The following is a 22,271-nucleotide window of genomic DNA, read 5'->3' on the forward strand; positions in this document are numbered from 1 at the left end:
ATGATTAGCCAGATGTGTGTGTTCCACAAGCAGAGGCAATGGGATGTCTGAGCATTTGAGGTCAGCCTGGTCTACATAATGAAGTGCAAGGCCATCCCAAGGCTACATAGTAAGACCCTGTCTTAAAAGACAAATCTTGAAACCTATTTATTAAGTAAATAAAACATTAAATACAAAACGTGTGTGTGTGTGTGTGTGTGTGTGTGTGTGTGTGTGTGTAAGATTGTAAGAGCATATTATGATACATTACATACATTAAAATTAGGCTATTAAGCAGGTTGGTAGGCAGGTGCAGAAGTCAATAATAATATGCATGTTTCTTTCTAGAGCATTGGTTCTCAACTTTCCTAAATCTGCAACACTTTAATACAGTTCCTCATGTTGTAGTGACCCCCCCCAATCCTACATGTTTTCACTGCTATTTCATAACTATAATTTTGCTATTGTTATGAATTGTAATGTAAATATCTGTGCCTTACAATGGTCTTAGGCAAGCCCTGTGAAAGGGTTGTTCAACCTTCAAAGGGGTCATGAGCACAGGTTGTGAACTGCTGATGTAGAACAAGTGAGTAGATGCGGCACTCACACAGAGAGGTTACATGAGCTCTACAGAAGAGGGCTCATCCGGGGTCCCCAATGGAGGAGTTAGGACAAGGACTGAATAAAGGGCTTTGCAACCGCATAGGAAGAGCAATAATATCAACTGACCAGACCCCAGAGCTCCCAAGGACTAAACCTCCAACCAAAGAGTACACATGGAGGGACCCCTGGCTCCAGCCACACATGTAGCATCAATAGGAGGTGAGGCCCTTGGTCCTGTGAAGGTTTGATGCCCCAGTGTAGGGGAATACTAGGACAGTGAGGTGGGAGTGGGTGTGTGGGGGAGCACCCTCATAGAAGCAAGGAGGAGAGGGAATAGGGGGTTTTCGGAGGTGAAACCAGAAATGGGTTACACTTGAAATGTAAATAAATAAAATATCCGATAATTATTTTTTAAAAAAGAACAGGGCTCATATAGAGGCTCAGGTTACCACATCACCCTGAGGGGTATGCCTGAGATCTCCAAGGGGCAGAAGACAATAGAATTAATTGGATGCATGGTTTAGAAGTTCCTAAGGATCCAGTCTGAAACTAGAATTAAAATGAAAGCCAATTATAATCTGAAGTCATGTAGAAGAGTGCCCAAATGAGATGACAGAAGGGCATTTAAAGGACTAAACCACATAGTTTTTTAAAAGGTTCTAAGATAACAAGAATCACAGAAGAGCAATTGTGACCAACAAGTGTCATGGGAAAGGGTATCCCTTTCTTCTTCTGGGTAGATGGTTGGATTAGCTTTTAGTTGTCTAGAAATATCAGGTTTATAAAAGGAAATCTGTTACTGTGGAAATGGGCTTTCAATATCAACAGGCAATTTGACCACAAAAGGGCAGTTAGTTTATTTTCCCCTTAATTTCACGTTTTCTTGCCTTTCAATAATCATATAGCCATTGGTCAGAAATGCCGAGTCAACTAGGACTGTGGTGAGCTGAAGTGTAAACACAGGTCTCCATCGAACTACCAAGGTGGTGACCACTGGGTGCCCCAGGCCCAGACATTCAGTGACTTTACTACTTTGTACACCATCGAGTGTAAAACTCTCCAAATTCAAATAATCACTCCACTTTTCCTCCCATAACCAAATCCCCTTAGTCAGGAACATGGGAATCTCATGTTCACTGTCAGTCTTTTTTTGAGGGTACAGTTCAAGTAGGCAGCTGTATTAAAAGAGCAAATATATAGGATTTAGAGAAGTATCCAAATGTTAAAGTTTTATGGAAGTTCTTATGGTATAGGTCTCTCCTTTAATTTTTTATTCCTCATGGCTAAACTCAAAATACATTCATGTTAAAATAACTTCACTAACCTTATCCAGAAAAGCTTGTATAGCTGCATCCTGCTTCTCCATACGAGCCACATATCTATGCCTCCCAATGGAAGCAATTATCTGTGTCTCTTTTTCCAGAAGTTCACACAAAGCAGCCTTCCTTTCAGCTTCGCTTGAATATTGGTCCACTTGTGTAACTTCTTCTTGCCGCCAAACTAGAGGAATAACATGAAAGGTTCTTGAGTTGTCAAAATGTGAAGCTTTTTTTTCCCAAGAGATTCATTTTTTTTTTTTAAATTATGGCTGTGTGGGGATGTGCACATGAGTATAGATGCCCTTGGAGGCTAGATGTGTCCGATCTGGAGCTGAAGTCACCAGTGACTATAAGCCACCTTATGTGATTCCTGAAAGTCAAATGCAGGTCCTTGCTCTCCAACACTTAAACTAAAATAATTTTATAAAAATTATAAATCAAGATCATTAACTATTCCTAACAGTTTTGCATCTGCCACAACCAACATTCTACCATTTACTTTTTCAGCTTCTACAAGTCTGAAGACTTCCTTTGACCTCCTCTATTCTTTCTGCCCTTTCTCTATTACCTCTTATTTCATCTTAGTATATGCCTCTCTAAGGACCCAAAATAGGAGCTTTACACAGAATAGTTTACATTACTTACCACATGTATTGTATCATGTTCTATTTCTTACAAAACCCCAAATCACGTCACTGAATTTCATAGAGTAACTACATTTACTTTGTAGTCAAACAATACCTTAAACTACGATACTCTTTAAAGTATTTTAAAGCACTGGTCACTATAAATAACGATGATGTTACGTGACTACATCATAAGACTATATCATAAAATTACCAAAGAAAACAATTAAGTAAATTCATTCTCTCTAAATACTGACCTATATCATCACATAGGAATTCTACATCATGCCTCGAACTTAAATCACAATTTCTGGTCAAATCCTTATGTAAACTAAATGTGGGGAAGAAAATTCTTTTTCATTTCACATTTCAAAAATGTCAGGCTTACACTGACAGAAGCATGGGATAGGAAAATACCTTAGAAATTAAATTGCTCAATCCTACATTTGATCATGCATCGTCCTCCCGGTGACTTTGACAGGAATAATTTGCCTGCCACAGAACCAATTTCATGAGCTACATGCCATCCCTTTGGGCTACCAAAGGTTGTGTCATGTCTCTCTTACATTTTCCCTTCTTGAGGCACAAACACTTTCATTTTTAAATTGCACATTATGTGACATAATTTCTTCTCACATCTTGGTCAACCTTTCCCTGTTTCCTATCACACCACTCAAAATATACCGTCAAATTTCTGTCAAGATAGAGGCTTCTGCACATTCTCCTGACTGAAGTAACAAGAAATATGAAGGAGGGAGAAGGATAGAGATGTAAAGCAGGAATAGAAATAAGAAAAGAAATTGATATGTCAATGGGATGCAGAATTCTCAGAAGACATAATGAATATTTATTTGAGTCAATAAATTGAAAGTAAACTGCCTTCCAGTCTCAGCCTATGTCCTGAGCAGACATTGGGCACAAACTCCACAGCCAGTCACACAACACCCAGCGGAAGCTTCACTCCCAGGAATTCAACCAGGATCATAGGATCAGAGATGAGAAGGACACATCTGTCCTAACACCAGGAATTACTGGTACCAGCAGGACCCAGGCACGCAGGAACTCCGCCCGACCAGTGACACAGGTTCCTTCCTATCTGGGCCTGTGCCCTGAGCAGATCTTGTGCCCAAACTCTTCAGCCAGTCCCAAAACACCCAGAGGAAGTGTCACTCCTAGGTGCTTTAACATGCCCAGGATCACAGGATCACAGGATCACAGGATCACAGGATCACAGGATCACAGGGGCTTGGTCACACCAGGATCTCATGTTCCCAGAGGCAGCTTAACTCCCAGGAGCTCAGACACACCAAGAATCTCAAGATTACAGGATCCCAGAATCACAGGATCACAGAGATAGCTCGACTATGAGTAGTTCTGACACAATCAGGATCTCAGGAAGGAAAAGCTCCAGTAAAATATAGAGAAGGTGGGCAGTACTAGAGACAACCAGGTGACAGGAGAAAAGCATAAGAACATGAGCAACAGAAAGCAAGGTTGCATGGCATCATCAGAACCCAAATCTTCCACCATAGCAAGTCCTGGATACCCCATCACACTGGAAAAGCAAGATTCAGATCTAAAATCACTTCTCATGATGATGATAGAGGACTTTAAGAAGGACATAAATAACTCCCTTAAAGAAATACAGGAGAACATAGGTAAACAGGTAGAAGTACTTAAAGAGGAAACCCAAAAATCCCTTAAAGAATTACAGGAAAACACAAACAGGTGAAGGAAATGAATAAAAACCACCCAAGATCTAAAAATGGGAATAGAAACAATAAAGAAATCACAAAGGGAGATAATCCTGGAGTTAGAAAACCTAGGAAAGAGATCAGGAGTCACGGATGGAAGCATCGCCAACAGAATACAAGAGATAGAAGAGAGAATCTCACGTGCAGAAGATACCATAGAAAACATTGACACAACAGTTGAAGAAAATGCAAAAAGCAAAATGCCCCTAACCCAAAACATCCAGGAAACCCAGGACACAATGAGAAGACCAAACCTAAGGATAATAGGTATAGAAGAAAGTGAAGATTCCCAACTTAAAGGGCCAGTAGATATTTTCAACAAAATTACAGAAGAAAACTTCCCTAACCTAAAGAAAGAGATGCCCATGGACATACAAGAAGCCTGAAGAACTCCAAATAAACCAGAACAGAAATTCCTCCTGTCACATAAAAATCAAAGCACCAAATGCACTAAACAAAGAAATAATATTAAAAGATTAAGTAATATATAAAGACAGGTCTATCAGAATTCTACACCAAATTTCTCAACAGAGACTAGAAAAGCTAGAAGATCCTGGGCAGATGTCATACAGACCCTAAGAGAACACAATTACCAGCCCAGGCTACTATACCCAGAGAAACTCTCAATTACCATAGAGAAACCAAGGTATTCCACAACAAAAACAAATTTATACAATATCTTTGCACAAATCTGGCCCTTCACGGATAATGAGTGGAAAACAAGGAAGGACACTTTATACTCCTCAAAGGAAAAATCTACAAAGAAGAACTCTCAATTCTGAATATCTATGCTCCAAATGCAAGGGCATCCACATTCATAAAAGAAACTTTACTAGAGCTCAGGGTGCACATTGCATCTCACACAATAATAATGGGAGACTTCAACACCCCACTCTCATCAATGGACAGATCATGGAAACAGAAACTAAACAGAGACACAGTGAAATTAACAGAAATTATGAACCAAATAGATTTAACAGAAATTTATAGAACATTTTATACTAAAACAAAAGAATATATCTTCTTCTCAGCACCTCATGGTACCATCTCAAAAACTGATCATATTATCAGTCACAAAACAGGCCTCAATAGATAGAAGAAGACTGAAATAATTCCATGCATCCTATCAGATCTCCACAGACTAAGGCTGGTTTTCAATGACAACAAAAACAATAGAATTCCCACAGACATAGAAGATGACCAACACTCTACTCAATGATAACTTGGTAAAGAAGAAATGAAGAAAGAAATTAAAGACTTTTTAGAATTTAATGAAAATGAAGCCACAATATACCAAAACTTATGGGACACAATGAAAGCAGTGCTAGGAGGAAAATATAGCTCTGAGTGCCTCCAAAAAGAAACTGGAGAGGGCATACACTAGCAGCATGACAGTACACCTGAAAGTTCAAGAACAAAAAGAAGCAAATACACCCAACAGGAGTAGATGGCAGGAAATAATCAAACTCAGGGCTGAAATCAACCAAGTAGAAACAAAAAGAATTATACAAAGATTCAACCAAATCAGGAGCTGGTTCTTTGAGAAAATCAACAAGATAGATAAACCCTTAGCCAGACTAACCAGAGGGCACAGAAACAGTATCGAAATCAACAAAATCAGAAATGAAAGGGGGGAAATAACAGAAACCAAGAAAATCCAATAAATCATCAGATCCTACTACAAAAGCCAATACTCAAAAGCCAAAATTGGAAAATCTGGATGAAATGGACAAATTTCTAGACAGATACTAGGTACCAAAGTTAAATCAGGGTCACATAAATGACTAAACAGTCCCATAACCCCTAAAGAAATAGAAGCAGTCACTAATAGTCTCCCAACCAAAAAAAGCCCAGGACCAGATGGTTTTAGTGCAGAGCTCTATCAGACTTTCAAAGAAGATCTAATACTAATACTCGTCAAACTATTCCACAAAATAGAAGCAGAAGGAACACTACACAATTTTTTTTCTATGAAGCCACAATTACTCTGATACCTAAACCACACGAAGACCCAACAAAGAACCAGAACTTCAGACCAATTTCCTTTATGAATATCGATGCAAAAATACTCAATAAAATTCTTTCAAACTGAATCCAAGAACACATAAAAAAAATGATCCATCATGATCACCCCAGGAATGCAGGTATGGTTCAATATATGAGAAATGCATCAATGTAATCCACTATATAAACAAACTCAAAGAGAAAAACCACATGATCATTTCATTAGATGCTGAGAAAGCATTTGACAAATTCAACACCCCTTCATGATAAATGTCTTGGAAAGATAAAGAATTCAAGGCCAATACCTAAACATAGTAAAAGCAATATACAGCAAACCAATAGTAGCCAAAATCAAACTAAATGGAGAGAAACGTGAAGCAATCCCACTAAAACTGGGGACCAGACAAGACTGCTAACTCCCTTTCTCCCTATTCAATATAGTACTCAAAAGTCCTAGTCAGAGCAATTAGACAACAAAAGGAGGTCAAAGGTATACAAATTGGAAAGGAAGAAGTCAAAATATCACTATTTGCAGATGATATGATAGTGTTCTTAAGTGACCCCAAAAATTCAACCGGTGAACTCCTAAACATGATAACTTCAGCAACGTGGCTGGCTATAAAGTTAACTAATTCAAAAAACAAAAACAACTACAACCACTACCACTACCACCACAACAACAACAAAACCAGTGACTTTCCTCTACTCAAAGGATAAACAGACTGAAAAAGAATTAGGGAAACAACTCCCTTCACAATAGTCACAAATAATATAAAATACTTTGGTGTGACTCTAAGTGAAAGATCTGTATGGCAAGAACTTCAGTCTGGTGGTTCCTCAGAAAACTGGGCATGACCCTACTGGAGAACCCTGTTATACCACTCCTGGGCATATACCCATGGGATTCCCCAGCATGTAATAAGGACACATGTTCCACTATGTTCATAGCAAGCCTATTTATAATAGTCAGAAGCTGGAAAGAACCCAGATGTCCCTCAACAGAGGAATGGATACAGAAAATGTGGTATATTTACACTATGGAATACTACTCATCTATTAAAAACAATAAATTCATGAAATTCTTAGACAAATGAGTGGAACTGTAAAATATCATCCTGAGTGAGGTAACCCAATCACAAAAGAACACACATGATATTCACTCACTGATAAGTCGATATTAGCCCAGAAGCTTGGAATACCCAAGACACAATTCACATATCAAATGATGCCCAAGAAGAAGGAAGAACAAAGTATAGATACTCTGGTCCTTCTTAGAAGGAGGGACAAAATACCCACAGAAGGAGATGCAGAAAGTGTAGAGCAGAGACTGAGGGAAAGACCTTCTAGAAGACTGCCCCACCTAGTGACCCATTCCATATACTGCTACAAAACCCAGACACTATTATTGATGCCCACAAGTCCTTGCTGACTGGAGCTGGATATAGCTGTCATCTGGGAGGCTCTGCTGTACATAACAAATACAGAGTGGGACAATTTCAGCCAGCCACTGAACTGAGCACAGGGTCCCCAATGGGGGAGCTAAAGGACCCAAGGAGCTGAAGGGGTTTGCGGCGCCATAGGAGGAACAACAGTACAAGCCACCCAGTACTACCAGAGCTCCCAGGGACAAAAACATCAGCCAGATAGTACACATGGTGTACCCATGGCTCCAGATGCATAGGCAGCAAAGGATCAAAGGGAGGAGAGGCCCCTGGTCTTGGAAAGGCTTGATGCAGCAGTGTAGAGGGAAGCGGGAAGGGGTTGATTGGGGAACAGGGGGAGGGAAGAGGGCTTATGGGACTTTGGAGGGAGGGGGGAGCCAGGAAAGGGGAAATCATTTGAAATGTAAATAAAAATATATCTAATAAAAAATAGTTTATATATTAAAAAAAAAGAACTTCCAATTCTCTGAAGAAACAAATCGAAGAAGGATCTCAGAAGGTGAAAGAGCTCTTATGCTCATGGATTGGCAGGATTAATATAGTAAAAATGGCCATCTTGCCAAAAGCAATCTACATATTCAATGCAATCCCCATCAAAATTCCAACTCAATGCTTCATAAAGTTACAAAAAGCAATTTGCAAGTTCATCTGGAATAACAACAACAACAACAAAAAAAAAAAAAAAAAAAAAAAAAAAAAAACAGGAAAGCTAAAACTCTTCTCAACAATAACAGAACTTCTGGCGGAATCACCATCCCTGACCTCAAGCCCTACTACATAGCAATAGTGATTAAAACTGCATGGTAATGGTACAGTGACAGGCAGGTAAATCAATGGAATAGAATTGAAGACCCAGAAATGAACCCACACACCCATCGTCACTTGATCTTTGACAAAGGAGCTAAAACCATCCAGTAGAAAAAATGACAGCATTTTCAACAAGTGGTTCAAGTGGTGGTTACCATGTAGAAGGATGCAAATTGATCCATTCTTATCTCCTTGTACAAAGCTCAAGTCCAAGTGGGTCAAGGACCTCCACATAAAACTAGATACACTGAAACTAATAGAAAAGAAAGTGGGGAAGAGGGGGCTGGAGAGATGGTGCAGTGGTTAAGAGCACTGACTGCTCTTCCGAAGGTCCTGAGTTCAATTTCCAGCAACCACATGGTGCCTCACAATCATTGGTAATGAGACCTGACGTCCTCTTCTGGTGTGTCTGAAGACAGCTATAGTGTACTTGTGTATACAATAAATTGTAACAATAAATAAATCTTTAAAAAAAAAAAAAAGAAAAGAAAGTGGTGAAGACTCTCAAACACATGGGCACAGGGGAAAATTTCCTGAACAGATCACCAATGGCCTATGCTCTAAGAACAAGAATCAACACACGGGACCTCATAAAATTGAAAAACTTCTATAAGGCAAAGGACACTGTCAATAGGACAAAATAGCAACTAACAGATTGGGAAAAGATCTTTACCAACCCTATGTCCAATAAGGGCTAATATTCAATATATACAAAGAAATCAAGAAGTTAGTCTCCAGAGAGCAAAATAACCCTATTAAAAACCTGGGTACAGAGCTAAACAAAAAATTTTCAACTGAGGAATATCAAATGCCCGAGAAGCATCTAAAGCAATGTTCAACATCCTTAGTCATCAAGGAAATACAAACCAAAACAACCCTGAGATTCCACCTCACACCAGTCAGAATGGCTAAGATCAAAATCTTAGGTGATAGCAGATGCTGGAAAGGATGTGGAAAAAGAGGAACACTTCTCCTTTGCTGATGGGATTGCAAGCTGGTAAGACCACTCTGGAAATCAGTTTGGTGGTTCCTCAGAAAACTGGACATAGTACTACCTGAGGAGACTGCTATACCACTCCTGGGCATATACCTAGAAGATTCTCCAACATGTAATAAGAACACATTCTCCAGATGTCCCTCAACAGAGGAATGGATACAGAAAATGTTCATTTACACAATGGAGTATGACTCAACTATTAATAACAATGAATTCATGAAATTCTTAGGCAAATGGATGGAGCTAGAAAATATCATCGTGGGTGAGGTAACCCAATCACAAAAGAACACTCATGGTATGCACTCACTGATAAGTGGATATTAGCCCAGAAGCTCAGAATACCCAAGAAACAATTCACAGACCACATGAAGCTCGAGAAGAAGCAAGACCAAAGGGTGGGTACCTCAGTCCTTCTTAGAAGTGGGAACAAAATACCCATAGGAGGAGATAAAGAGGCAAAGTGAGGAGCAGAGACTGAAGGAAAGGCCATCCAGAGACTGCCCCACCTGGGGATTCATTCCATATATAATTACCAAATCCAGACGCTATTGTGGACACCAGCAAGTGTTTGCTGACAGGAGCCTGAGAGGCTCTGCCAGCGCCTGACAAATACAGGGGTGGATCCTATCAGCCAATCATTGGACTGAGCCCAGATCTCCAATGCAGAAGCTAGAGAAAAGATCCAAGGAGCTGAAGAGATTTGTAGCCCCATAGGAGGAACAACAATATGAACCAACCAGTACCCTCAGAGCTCCAGGGACTAAACCAACAACCAAAGAGTACACAGGGACCCATGGCTCCAGCCGTATATGTAGCAGAGAATGGCCTGGGTCCTGTGTAGGCTCAATGCCCTAGTATAGGGGAATGCCAGGATAGGGAGGTGTGAGTGGGTGGTCTGGTGAGCAGGAGTAGGGGGGAATGGGATAGGGAGTTTTCGGAAGGGAAATGAAAGGGGATAACATTTGAAAGTTAAATAAAGAAAACATCCAACTCTGTGCTTCGTCATTATGAAATAGAGTCTACAACTCCAAATTAATCAAGGACCTCCACATAAAGCCAGACACTCTGAAGATAATAGAAAAGAAACTGGGGAAGACCCTTGAGGACATCGGTACAGAGGAAAAGTTCCTGAACAGAACACCAATAGCGTATGCTCTAAGATCAAGAATTGACAAATGGGACCTCATAAAATTACAAAGTTTCTGTAAGGTAAAGGACACCATCAAAAGGACAAATCGGCAACCAACAAATTGGGAAAAGATCTTCACCAACCCTACATCAGATAGAGGGCTAATATCCAATATATACAAAGAACTCAAGAAGTTAGACCCCAGAAAACCAAATAACCCTATTAAAAAATGGGGTACAGAGCTAAACAAAGAATTTTCCCCTGAAGAACTTCGGATGTCTGAGAAGCATCTTAAAAAATACTCAACTTCATTAGTCATTAGGGAAATGCAAATCAAAACAACCCTGAGATTTCACCTTACACCAGTCAGAATGGCTAAGATTAAAAACTCAGGTGACAGCAGGTGTTGGCGAGGATGTGGAGAAAGAGGAGCACTCCTCCACTGCTGGTGGGGTTGCAAATTGGTACAACCACTCTGGAAATCAGTCTGGCGTTTCCTCAGAAAACTGGCACATCACTTCTGGAAGATCCTGCTATACCACTCCTGGGCATATACCCAGAGGATTCCCCAGCATGTAATTAGGATACGCGCTCCACTATGTTCATAGCAGCCCTATTTATAATAGCCAGAAGCTGGAAAGAACCCAGGTATCCCTCAACAGAAGAATGGATGCAAAAAAATGTGGTATATATACACAATGGAGTACTATTCAGCCATTACAAACAATGAATTCATGAAATTCTTAGACAAATGAATGGAGCTGGAGAACATCATACTAAGTGAGGTAACCCAGTCTCAAAAGATCAATCATGGTATGCACTCACTAATAAGTGGATATTAACCTAGAAAATTGGAATACCCAAAACATAATCCACACATCAAATGAGGTACAAGAAGAACGGAGGAGTGGCCCCTGGTTCTGGAAAGACTCAGTGTAGCAGTATAGGGCAAAATCAGAACAGGGATGTGGGAAGGGGTGGATGGGAGAACAGGAAGAGGGAAGGGGGCTTATGTGACTTTCGGGGAGTGGGGGGCCAGAAAAGGGGAAATCATTTGAAATATAAATAAAAAAAATATATCGAGTAAAAAAAGTTTTTAAAAAAGAAAACATCTCATTGAAAAGTAATACTGAAAAAACAATCAAAAAGAAAAGAAAAAAGAAAGCAAACTGTATCCCAGAATCTGCAAGCATTGTTCCTAGTACTAGGACAGTATCATCTCACAAAGTGGGTCTTGTAGAAAGAGGTGGAAAATCTCAACTTACATGAGTGAAAGCTAGAAAAAAGGTTGGACTTTGCAAGTGTTTGATAGTGATTATACCTTAAAACCTAAAGAGAATGTCAGATGTTGTCAATTACAATTGAAAACAATGGTAACTGTGATGGTTTGTACAGGAATATGAAAGGAGAGAGAGAGGGGGGGGGAAGAAAGAAAGAAAGAAAGAAAGAAAGAAAGAAAGAAAGAAAGAAAGAAAGAAAGAAAGAAAGAAAGAAAGAAAGAAAGAAAGAAAGAAAGAAAGAAAGAAAGAAAAAAAGAAAGAATGAAAGAAAGAAAGAAAAAGAAAGGAGGGAGGGAGGGAGGAAAATAGGAAATAGTAATGAGTTATGTTTAAATATGAGATGGTTATATTTACATATTTCTGTTGCAGATTAAACAGAATAATCCTGGAGATTTCTTCTTGTTATTTTTTTTATTTATAGCCACGTTTGTCTGCCTGTCTTGTGTGTGTGCCACATGTGTCCAGAGAGACCAGAAGAGTGAGACGAATCCCCTAGAGCTGGATCTGCAGGTGGTTGAGGACCAGCCAACAGAGGTGCTGCAAACCAAACTCAAGTCCTATAGGAAAGCAGCAGGCACCCCACTGAGCCACCTTTCCAACACCCAAAATAGAAGAATCTGGTTACATGATACTCTCAGGAGGCAAACTTGAAACAATAATGACACCAAAATTGAAACATGGAAACTTGGCCAGCATAAACAATATGAAATCAGCACATGTAACATTCACCCAGTGCCTGACATAAAAGGTCATTTCATGCACTGACTATTGTGAATGTTTATATCAAAAGTCATGTGGTCCCATTCCATCCATCCCCATGGAAGGAAACTGCCAGTTACGAACACAGCTGTAGTAGGTAAGACAGAATACAATTGGTTTATTTACAAGCTCTTCACACATAGAAGAATCTTGTTGAATCTCCTGACAAGCCAATGGAGCATGTGCTATCATCTCTTCTCTTGGTGAAAGGGAAACTGAGGTAAAGAGTGTTGTGTAACCTGTCCAAGGACACACAGCTAGAAAGTAGGCCAGGACCCAAACTCAGGCAGTCTAGCAGTGTGGGATACACACTTCCATCAAAACCCACAATATCTTTTCTTTTGAACATGCAACTTAGCAGTTGACTGACATCAAAGAGCTCACTTCAGTGGTCAGCTAAGTCTTTCCCTCTTCGTGGAAATAGCATGTAAGTACAGTATCTGGATATTTCTAAGGAAGCTCCCAAAATCCATTAGGCTAACACAATCAAACCTATTCTTTCTCTGAAATTTAAAGAGGCTTTTCTTTTATATGGTTATTGTACCTACCAATATCCTGTCATTTCTTTGTTGATAAAAAATACTTAAATATGTCTTTAGTATGTAGTTATATAGATGTAACTGTAAGATTCTATGGTACATAAAGGTCTTACTTTGTTCTTCAAGGAATTAACATATTTCCTGCTCTCTCGCTCTCTCTCTCTCTCATTGGATGGGTGGTTAAAAAAATCCAAAAAACAAAGTTTCTGCTTCTCTTTCTGTTTATCATCATTTAATGCCCAGCATTTTCCACCATTGGATTTTAGAGTTTGTTTAAATAGATACTTGACAGAAAGGCCTATTTCTTGTTCTATAGACATAATCCAAGCTTAAGTATTCCCCTACTGTTGTGTTACAGGTGTGATTACTCTCTCGTAAAAGGCTGCAGGAATATTTCAAAATGCATTTCATTTATATGAACTCACATAGTTAGAAAGCATTTGTTTTTTATTAAAGATTCAGATTTACTTTAATACTCAGCAGGAATTATAAGATAAGCATCTGAAACTTGAGTGCGGGTTTTGGCCTTCCAAGTATGGTATCATCCTGTGCTTTTCAATTTTATCAGGATATTTCTTTGTCCTCTCATAGTTCAAGTTGAAACCACCCAAATCAGGTCAAGGATTGCTAGTCCAGGTCTTTGAAGGAACCCACTCTATCATTTATCAGGGATACATTATTCAAACACTGTACAGATTAAATCTGTCCAGCAAGAGGATTTTGAAATGTAAAAGCTAAATTATCTTCAGCAAAAGGATTGTAAATTTGAGAGCTAAATTATATTATGAAAGACCAGGAAATCTATGATTGATGATTTTGTTGTTTAAAGGTAGCTTTACCAACTAGAATAACTTTAAGAAATATGACAAACCCCATATACCAAAAGTCAGTTGATGAATAAAAGGAAATTGTTTCCTTGTAGAAATAATAACTGAGAGTATTTATCGCACAGAATTATTAAGTTGCTCCCAGAAATCAAATAAAAGCTGACTGGTATGAGGAAGCCTATTTTATTTCCCAGCTTTACATTAAAACATCCAGAGCCTAATTAAGTCTAGGTCATGCAGTTATTATCCAAACTCGCCTGGAAATGTGAAAAAGGGATATATTATTTTTCTATATAAGACATGGTGAAATCTGAAAATATGCATGTATATCCAAACACACTTCTACATAGTATCAACTTTCACATTTTTGTTAGCTTATTGCTATGGCATTTGAAATCAAAGTTGCCTATTGAGCTAATTAGAAATGGAAATAATGAGCCGGGCGGTGGTGGTGCAAGCCTGTAATCCCAGCACTCTGGGAGGCAGAGGTAGGCGGATTTCTGAGTTTGAGGCCAGCCTGGTCTACAGAGTGAGTTCCAGGACTTCCAGGGCTACACCCCCAAATCCGAAAAACAAAAAAACAAAACAAAAAGAAAAGAAATGAAATGAAAATAATGAATAAGAACAGAGACTGAAGGAAAGGCCATGCAGAGACTGCCCCATCTAGGGATTCATCCCATCTGCAGACACCAAACCCCCCACACTATTTGCTGATGTGAAGAAGCGCTTGCTGACAGGAGCCTGGTATGTCAGGCTCCCTGAGAGGTTCTACCAGCACCCGATCAATACAGGTGCAGATGCTCTCAGCCAACCATCAGACCCCCCCCTCCAATGGAAGAGTTAGGGAAGGACTGAAGGAGCTGAAGGGGATTGCAACCCCGTAGGAAGAACAATATCATCTGACTGGACCACCCAGAGCTCCCAGGGACTAAATCACCAACTAAAGAGTATATACATGGAGGGACCCATGGATCCAGATACAAATGTGGCAGAGGATTGATTGCCTTATCTAATATCAGATAAGGAGGGGAGACACTTGGTCCTGTGTAGGCTTGATGTCCCAGCATAGGTGGATGCTAGGGTGGTGAGGCAGGAGTGGGTGGAGGAGCACCCTCATATAGGCAAAGGGGAAAGGAAAAAGGGGGAATGGGATGGGGGTGTGGTGGAAGCGTAACTAGTAAGGGGGAATATCATTCAAAATGTAAACAAATAAAATGATTAATAAAAAATAATTTTAATTAAAAGAAAAAGCTCTCCATTAGATAGTAAAACACATTGGTACAATGTGCCAGCCACCAAAGAATAGTAGAAAGTCACAGGGCAGAGCCCTCTGAACTGTACTAAGTTGGGAAGTGTGGAAGTCAGGAGGGAGTCTTCCCCTTTCATATGACATACGCTCCCTGAAGATGATAATGAAGACAGTCAGGAACACTGAAACGCTGTGCTAGTTTCCTGGGGCTGACACCACAAGGCACACACAGGGCCTCCTGTGTTAAGCAACAGAGTTCCATTTCTCCGACAGTTCTGGAGACCATGAGCCTAAGGTTAAAATGCGGGCAACCTTCTTTGCTCCTGAAGCCTCTCTTCTGGTGGCCATTTCTCCTAATAATGCCCTGTGCTACATTCTGCTGATGAACTAATCCAATATTTTTATAGGTAGGCCAGTCCTTAATGTATCAAGGCATGCTTATATATCAATTTTTTTCTTTATCTGGTGCTTTTTTTTTTTAAGACACCAAATAAAACCACACTTGAGGTACAAAGAATTCAGATGTCAACATCAGAATTTTGGGGGAAACACAATTTTAACTGATAAGAAAGACAGTAACTACAAATAATTTTGAGGAAAAAGCATATCAAAGGAACTGGTTAATTGGCCTTGGTTGGTTGGTTAATTGGAAATAATAAAGTTGATTTGTGTCTTAAGTTTATATTCTTATACAAGTTAAAATGACTATATTCACTCTGAAACATCTTATTTGAACTTGTAATCTCTAAGAAAGAAATTTCAGGAGCTAAAATCGTTTATCTTCCATGACAGTTTACATATATCCGTATTTTAAATTTCTTAGTGTAAACTGGAAGGCCAAATGGCCTGAAAGGGGACAATATACACCTAACAAGACTGTCAAATGAGGAACTAGAAAGGGAAAGGGATAAAAGTAGTAGATAAAGGTGGGTAAATTTAAGCACAGCAGTAAACAGGTGAACATCTAAATTAAATGGACCTTTAAAATAAGGATAAATACAGAAGAAATAGTAAGAAACCATATATATAATATATATATGATTGTCTCAATAGCACATTAAATGTAAATTATTATCCAAACATTCCAATGAAAAGGCACAGGTCATCTGACTAGGTTTTAAAGATTATATCAAATGAAGACACAAAGATCAAAAAGTCACAGAATACAGAACGGTTTATCGTGCTCCAGAGCTGGGCATAGAGAAGTTCACTTGGAATCTTGACATGGGCAGGAGGATCACAAGTTCTAATCTAGCTTACATTACAAAGGGTGAGGATCTGAACAGAAGAAAGCAGAGGAGGGTTGGGGAGGGATAAAGAGAAAGGAGAAAGGGAAGCAGGGAGAGAGGAGTGAAGGGGACGGAGAAAAGGAGGGAAGGAAAAGAGGAATATATTGATATCAGTCCAGGTTTAACACAATAAAGAATGTTAGGAGAAAGAAATGAAATTCATAATGATAAATTTTCAATTCTGTCATTAGCATATGCATTAGTACATTCTAAGTATTTCCGCATCTAACAAGAGATTCAAATTTCGTCAAGCAATATCTGATTTAACTGTAAAGGAAATTTAAAGAAAGCAAAAAAGAAGCTTAGGATTGAAATACTTCTCTCCTGATACCTGATAAATATGTAAGTGGGAAATTAGTGAGTACACTGATTTGCACAACACTCTAAACCAAATTGTTGCGACTGATATTTACCAACCATCTCTTCAAGCTATAACAACAGAACACACATTCTTCTCAGGTACAACAGAACATTTTCCAAAATTACATCTATTTTACACTAAAACAAACCTCAATAAATTTAGGACTGAAGTGATAGAGAAGTGTAGTCCATAAAAAAAATTTGAAATCAGCAACAACAATCTAGGAAAAAAATCTGTAAACAGCCTGCTTCTAAATAATCAGTGGGTCAGAAGCAAATTACAAAAGCAATTGCAAAGTATTTTGAACCTGGACATATCGTAGGCTTGTCATGTAGACAACGCAACAGTCACGAAGGGCATCTACACCATCAAACTCCTCTGTCAGAAATGAATCCAGGTCTCAGAACACTGACTGCCACGTTCACCATATGATGAGGAAACAAGAGGTAAATTAAGCCAAAAGAAAGCAGAATGGAGGAAATAATAATAAAAGATTATTGTTAATTACAATAATAAAAACAAAGGAAATGTAAGAGAGAAGTCAAATAAAAAGTAATAAAATTGGTAAATTCACAGTCCAGTTGTTAAGGAAACAAAGAATAAAGATGGAGTTACTGGTATTAGGAGTTTGGAGCATTATTACAGATCCTACAAAATAGCAAAAATATCTTTATGTTAATATATTTATAAATATATGTGAAATAAACTTACTTAAATTTTGCAAGCTAACAAAGATCAATTCATAACAAACATATACCATGAATAGGATTGTATGTATCGGAGACATTACATTTAGAATCTCAAGCTTTCCCACAAAGAAAACTCAAGGCCTCAGTACCCTCACTGGTAACTTAGAAACATTTTTTAAAAACAAGATGCTAATCTTATACGAAGTTGAAAAAGTGGAGAGACAAGAATGCAGCATTATCCAGACAATGAAATAATAGCATAACAATAAAAAGGGGAAATAAAATCTACAGACCAGTATCTTGTAGAAACCAACATAAAAGTCCTAACCAAATTTCGACAATATAAGAAAGGCGATACATTGTAAATGAATGGTTTACCACAAGAATGTGAGGACCATGAAAAGGCTGTGTAATTGCTAGAACGCTGAAAAGGCCAATAACAAAAAGGCGGCGTTCATCTCTCCCCCGGGGAAAAAACTTCTCAGACATTACAGTAAGGAATATCTTCAGTCAAATAAAGGACCATGCTGAACACTGCACCATGGTAAAGTAACGCTCATTGTAAAAAACTGCATTTATTCTGCCTAGCATTACACTGATGCAAATGGCTCCCATTTCAAACTCCTAGAAGATTTTTTTTTAAAAAGAAAAAAAATACAAACTCATTCTAAACATTATGTAGAAAAGCAAAATATTTAGTGTAGTCAAGCCTACTTTGGAAAACACTCAAGAGGAATACTAGCCAGTTTCAAGAATCACAAAACTATAGTAACCAAGACGGTGTGATATTGGTGTAAAGATTATCGAATGGTTCAGTGAAACACGATCGGGTCCTAGATGCTTCCAGACAGAGCCATAAGCAGGCAGGCAAGTAACTGATTTCTGATAAACGAGAAAAAGTCAAATCAGTGTCAATGGAGAAAAGGTTCTTCAGGGGAAAAAAATAAAGCTGAAAGCAAGTTGCATTCAAACAAATTGATTTCCACACATGCAAATAATGGGGTGAACCAGTACTCTAGGACTAGAAAATAGGCTTTCTTCTCATTGTTATTCACATTGCAGTCCTAACTAGTTCAGACAGTAAAACTTTTAAACTTCCTAAAGGAAACAACCGCCTTTATCCACAGTTAGCACAGTTCCTAATTGTCTATATAGAAAGTAAAAAAGTATCCAAAACTAATTAGTAAGTGGGTTTAACGAAGTCTGAGAATATAAGGTTAATGTATGGGGATCAGTGTGCTCCTCTATGGCAGAAACAAATCCCTGCAGCTTTAAATTAAATTTACTTTTTCCAGTGCTGGAAATTTACTTTTTCTAGTGCTGGAAATTTAACCTAGGCAAGCACTTTGCCACTAAACTACACCCTTTCTACTGGAATTTGTGGCTCGCTGTCTATATGCAGGTGAGGGCAGGTACAAGATAAAGTGAGGGCCGGTGATTGGGCTGTGGAAACGGAAGGTGGGCTGAGAATTTCAGAACCGAGGACTGAGACAGAGAGGGAGAAGGAGGGAAGGAGAGGAAGAACTAAGCAGGAACCTACAGGAGAGGATGAGGGGCCAGAACCGCTCCTCCGGTCCTGGGAGCCGTAAGTATTGGGGATTTCTTAGATGATTAAATAACAGTAGGGTGTGTTTGCCCCATGTAGGGGTATTGCTTGTGTTTGTATCAATTGAGTTTTGAGTTCATTGTGCGGGCGTTTTGTGGGTTGAGAATTTACTAATATAAATCTGAATGATAAATCACAAGCCTCTAGAATTTTGATTTTATCGGGGCTGGGTATGTGAGCAGAATCTGCAGCAGGAGAACCGCGAGATGGGCGGCCGCTGCATGGGGCTAGCCATGGGGCTACCTGTGGAGGCCACGAGATCTCTGGGGCAGAGAGTGGCCAGCAGTAACGTGAGATGGAGCTTTTTAAATATTTCGCGCTATGGGAATTTGTTTAAATAATACCAAAACGATTAAGCATCAGGAAAGAGTTAATAAAATGTGTGAAGGATTTGTATGTTGAAAGGCGAAACACTGATAAAAGAAAAAGATGGAAACAAATGGAAAGACACACAAGATGCACAGGCTCAGTACTGTAAGATGGGGGGGTTACTCCACTTTATCTATACATTACATGTAAGTCCACTCCCAGCCACGGTTTTTGTTTTAACATAACAAAGCTGATTGTAAAGCCTGAGTGTAAATATGGGAACCAGAATGGACAGAGGAACTATGGGAAGACTTTTATTACTCAGTTTCAAGACCAACTATGCTCAGAATCACAACACTGTTGTGTCAGTGAAAGAGACAGAGATGGAATAATCAGCCAAGAAATCGATCTATACACATACAATCAAGTAACTGGTTATGGCTGTGGTTGGTGTGTGTGTGTGTGTGTGTGTGTGTGTGTGTGCTCAAAAACTCCCAAGTGAAGTTTCTCTCCTCAAGGCATTGGTCTTAGTTTGGGTTTCCAGGAAATGACTAGGTAAAGTAACTCTCACTAATTAGATGAAGCCTTTGTGAATCAGGCCTAAACAAGCAATGGCTCCTTCACCGTGTATTGTTCATAAGGTACACAACCTATATACTTGCTTTTAGGAGCCGACAAAGAGTAAGGCATTAACAAAGATATGAGGACAAGACTGTATCTTCAACAAATATAGAGAGAACTCAGATGCTCAAGACCAAAGCATTTAAAAATTAACTTCAACTTACATATATTTTTTTCATATTGAATTATATATCCAAACATAAAACACAAAGCTATAAAATTTCAAAGAAAGCACAGTAGAAAAGCTATGTGGCCCCAAGTTTAGAGAAATTTTAGATATGGCACTAAGTACACTAACTATATACAAACAAATTGAATTTTCTCCTGGGTGAAGACATTCGATCTAGCAAAGACACCACTAGAAGAATGAAAGGCAAGCTGTTAGGAAATCCCTATACATTCTGGGTACAAAGACAATGACAGACCAAAGAAATTAGTATCTCCAAGTACAATCTGGGGGATCAGTTAGTTATCACAGTTACCTATGGTCTGAGTGACCTGAGCAGCCAGCTGCATCACCAACAAGTCCTGCCACCCTGAGGGATCACTCGCAGAAACTGGATGTCCCTTGCAGGATGGGAAGTTGGATACACTAGAGGAGCCTCATCCTCTGCCCCAGCAACTGTTCATGATTATAACACCCTGCTTATATGGCCTCGGGGAGGAGCTGCAGGAATGTAGGTTTCTGGTGAGTTTCGTGAACCTCCTGAACCTTCCTGCTACAGTAGCAGGACTGTTTCGGTCCAGAGGAAACAGGTCAAAGGTGTGAGGGACAGAGCCCACAGAGGAGGTTTGGGGAAAGGATAGATGCCTCTGTAGCTCTGCTCTCCTAACCTCTCGACTCCAGGCTGTTTCTCTTCGCCCAGTGTTTAGGAGAAGGGTGAAAATGTGCATTGTTTGCTTAGCCTCTCCAGCCTGACCTGATGATTCTTAGCCTGGAGCACTTTAGCGAAACATCCACACTCTCCAAGTCTACTGGCCCAGAAAGAGATGCCTAAACTCCAGGTAAACTACTTCTAAGGGTGCTGCCAGTTAGAGTTGAGCCTCTTCCCAACAAAATCCCATGATTACTCCAGTTGACCCATTGTACAAGACAGGGGAGGACGCGCTCCTGTATGGTTTCACAGGCAACTGTGGGCTTCTGCTCAAAATACCCTGGGAGTCGTATCCAGGCAATCTTCTCTTCCAAATCCCTAGCATCCTGCGTCGCATGCAGTCAGACACCAACCTTCCAGGACAAGGGTTACCACCACATCCTCTGTGTTCTTCAAACCAAAAGAGCTTATTTCAAAGACCCCCAAGAAGGCTCCCTTGGAAAACCTCTCACAATCCTCTTGGAAACTACTTCAAAGTAATGATGCACTTTTAAGAAATAAAAAATAAAAAACACTTTTACTAGCCTCCTCTTATCTTTCCTTCCTTTTCATTTCTTTGATCTTATTGAGTGGTCCATGGGCCAAGGATTAGTTCTCAATTTATTTCTTCTCTAAATTCCTTAGGAGGGGAGAGAGAGACTGTCTTACACTGACTCTGATATCCTGATATCCAAGCTCTTGGGCTCTCTCAGTCAAGAATAAGTCAGGGCGACAGTGCTGTGTATCCTTCAGAAGAAGCACAATGAGGAAGAAAACAGAAATGCCTGAGATTGCAAAGGCTAGTGGTGTAATTAAAGTTTATATGTTCTTTGAAAGTACAAACTGGCAGGATCTTTGGAAGGCTGTCTATCAGCCCTCTAAGGCTGAAAAATGCATGTCTTGTGAACTAGACTCTCCACTCTGAGGTTTTATGCCCAAGAGAAATGCACACTTGGTTTCTTCAACCAAGGTCACTACTTATAGAACAGAGTCTGGGTACAAATCCACAGTGAAACTGATAAAATGATGGTGGCCCTTCAGGAAGCCCCTGCTGAGCTCCATCCTCAACAGCCCCAAAATTCCTTGGATGAATCATCTTCCACGTAATTCAATTCCTCAAGTTGAAAAGGCACTAAATACCTAGCCAGTGAGCCAGCCAGTTCAGGATGTTATTTCCTTTCCTGTACAAACAACACCCCTTGGGAGAGAACTGAGGTGACTGCCCTGA

At 39.5% G+C, this 22,271-nt stretch overlaps 1 protein-coding gene across 1 annotated transcript in view; it reads right to left on the reverse strand.

Annotated features, from left to right (window-relative positions):
• The window catches only part of Iqub (IQ motif and ubiquitin domain containing), a 63,176-nt gene that overhangs the window by 26,219 nt on the left and 14,686 nt on the right, over positions 1-22,271 (reverse strand). Inside the window, exon 7 of the mRNA XM_052172446.1 lies at positions 1,907-2,082. Coding sequence (XP_052028406.1) covers positions 1,907-2,082 — 176 coding nt within the window. The remainder of the gene's footprint in view (positions 1-1,906; positions 2,083-22,271) is intronic.

The sequence above is a fragment of the Apodemus sylvaticus genome, chromosome 2, assembly GCF_947179515.1.
Source record: "Apodemus sylvaticus chromosome 2, mApoSyl1.1, whole genome shotgun sequence".
NCBI classification, from domain to species: domain Eukaryota; kingdom Metazoa; phylum Chordata; class Mammalia; order Rodentia; family Muridae; genus Apodemus; species Apodemus sylvaticus.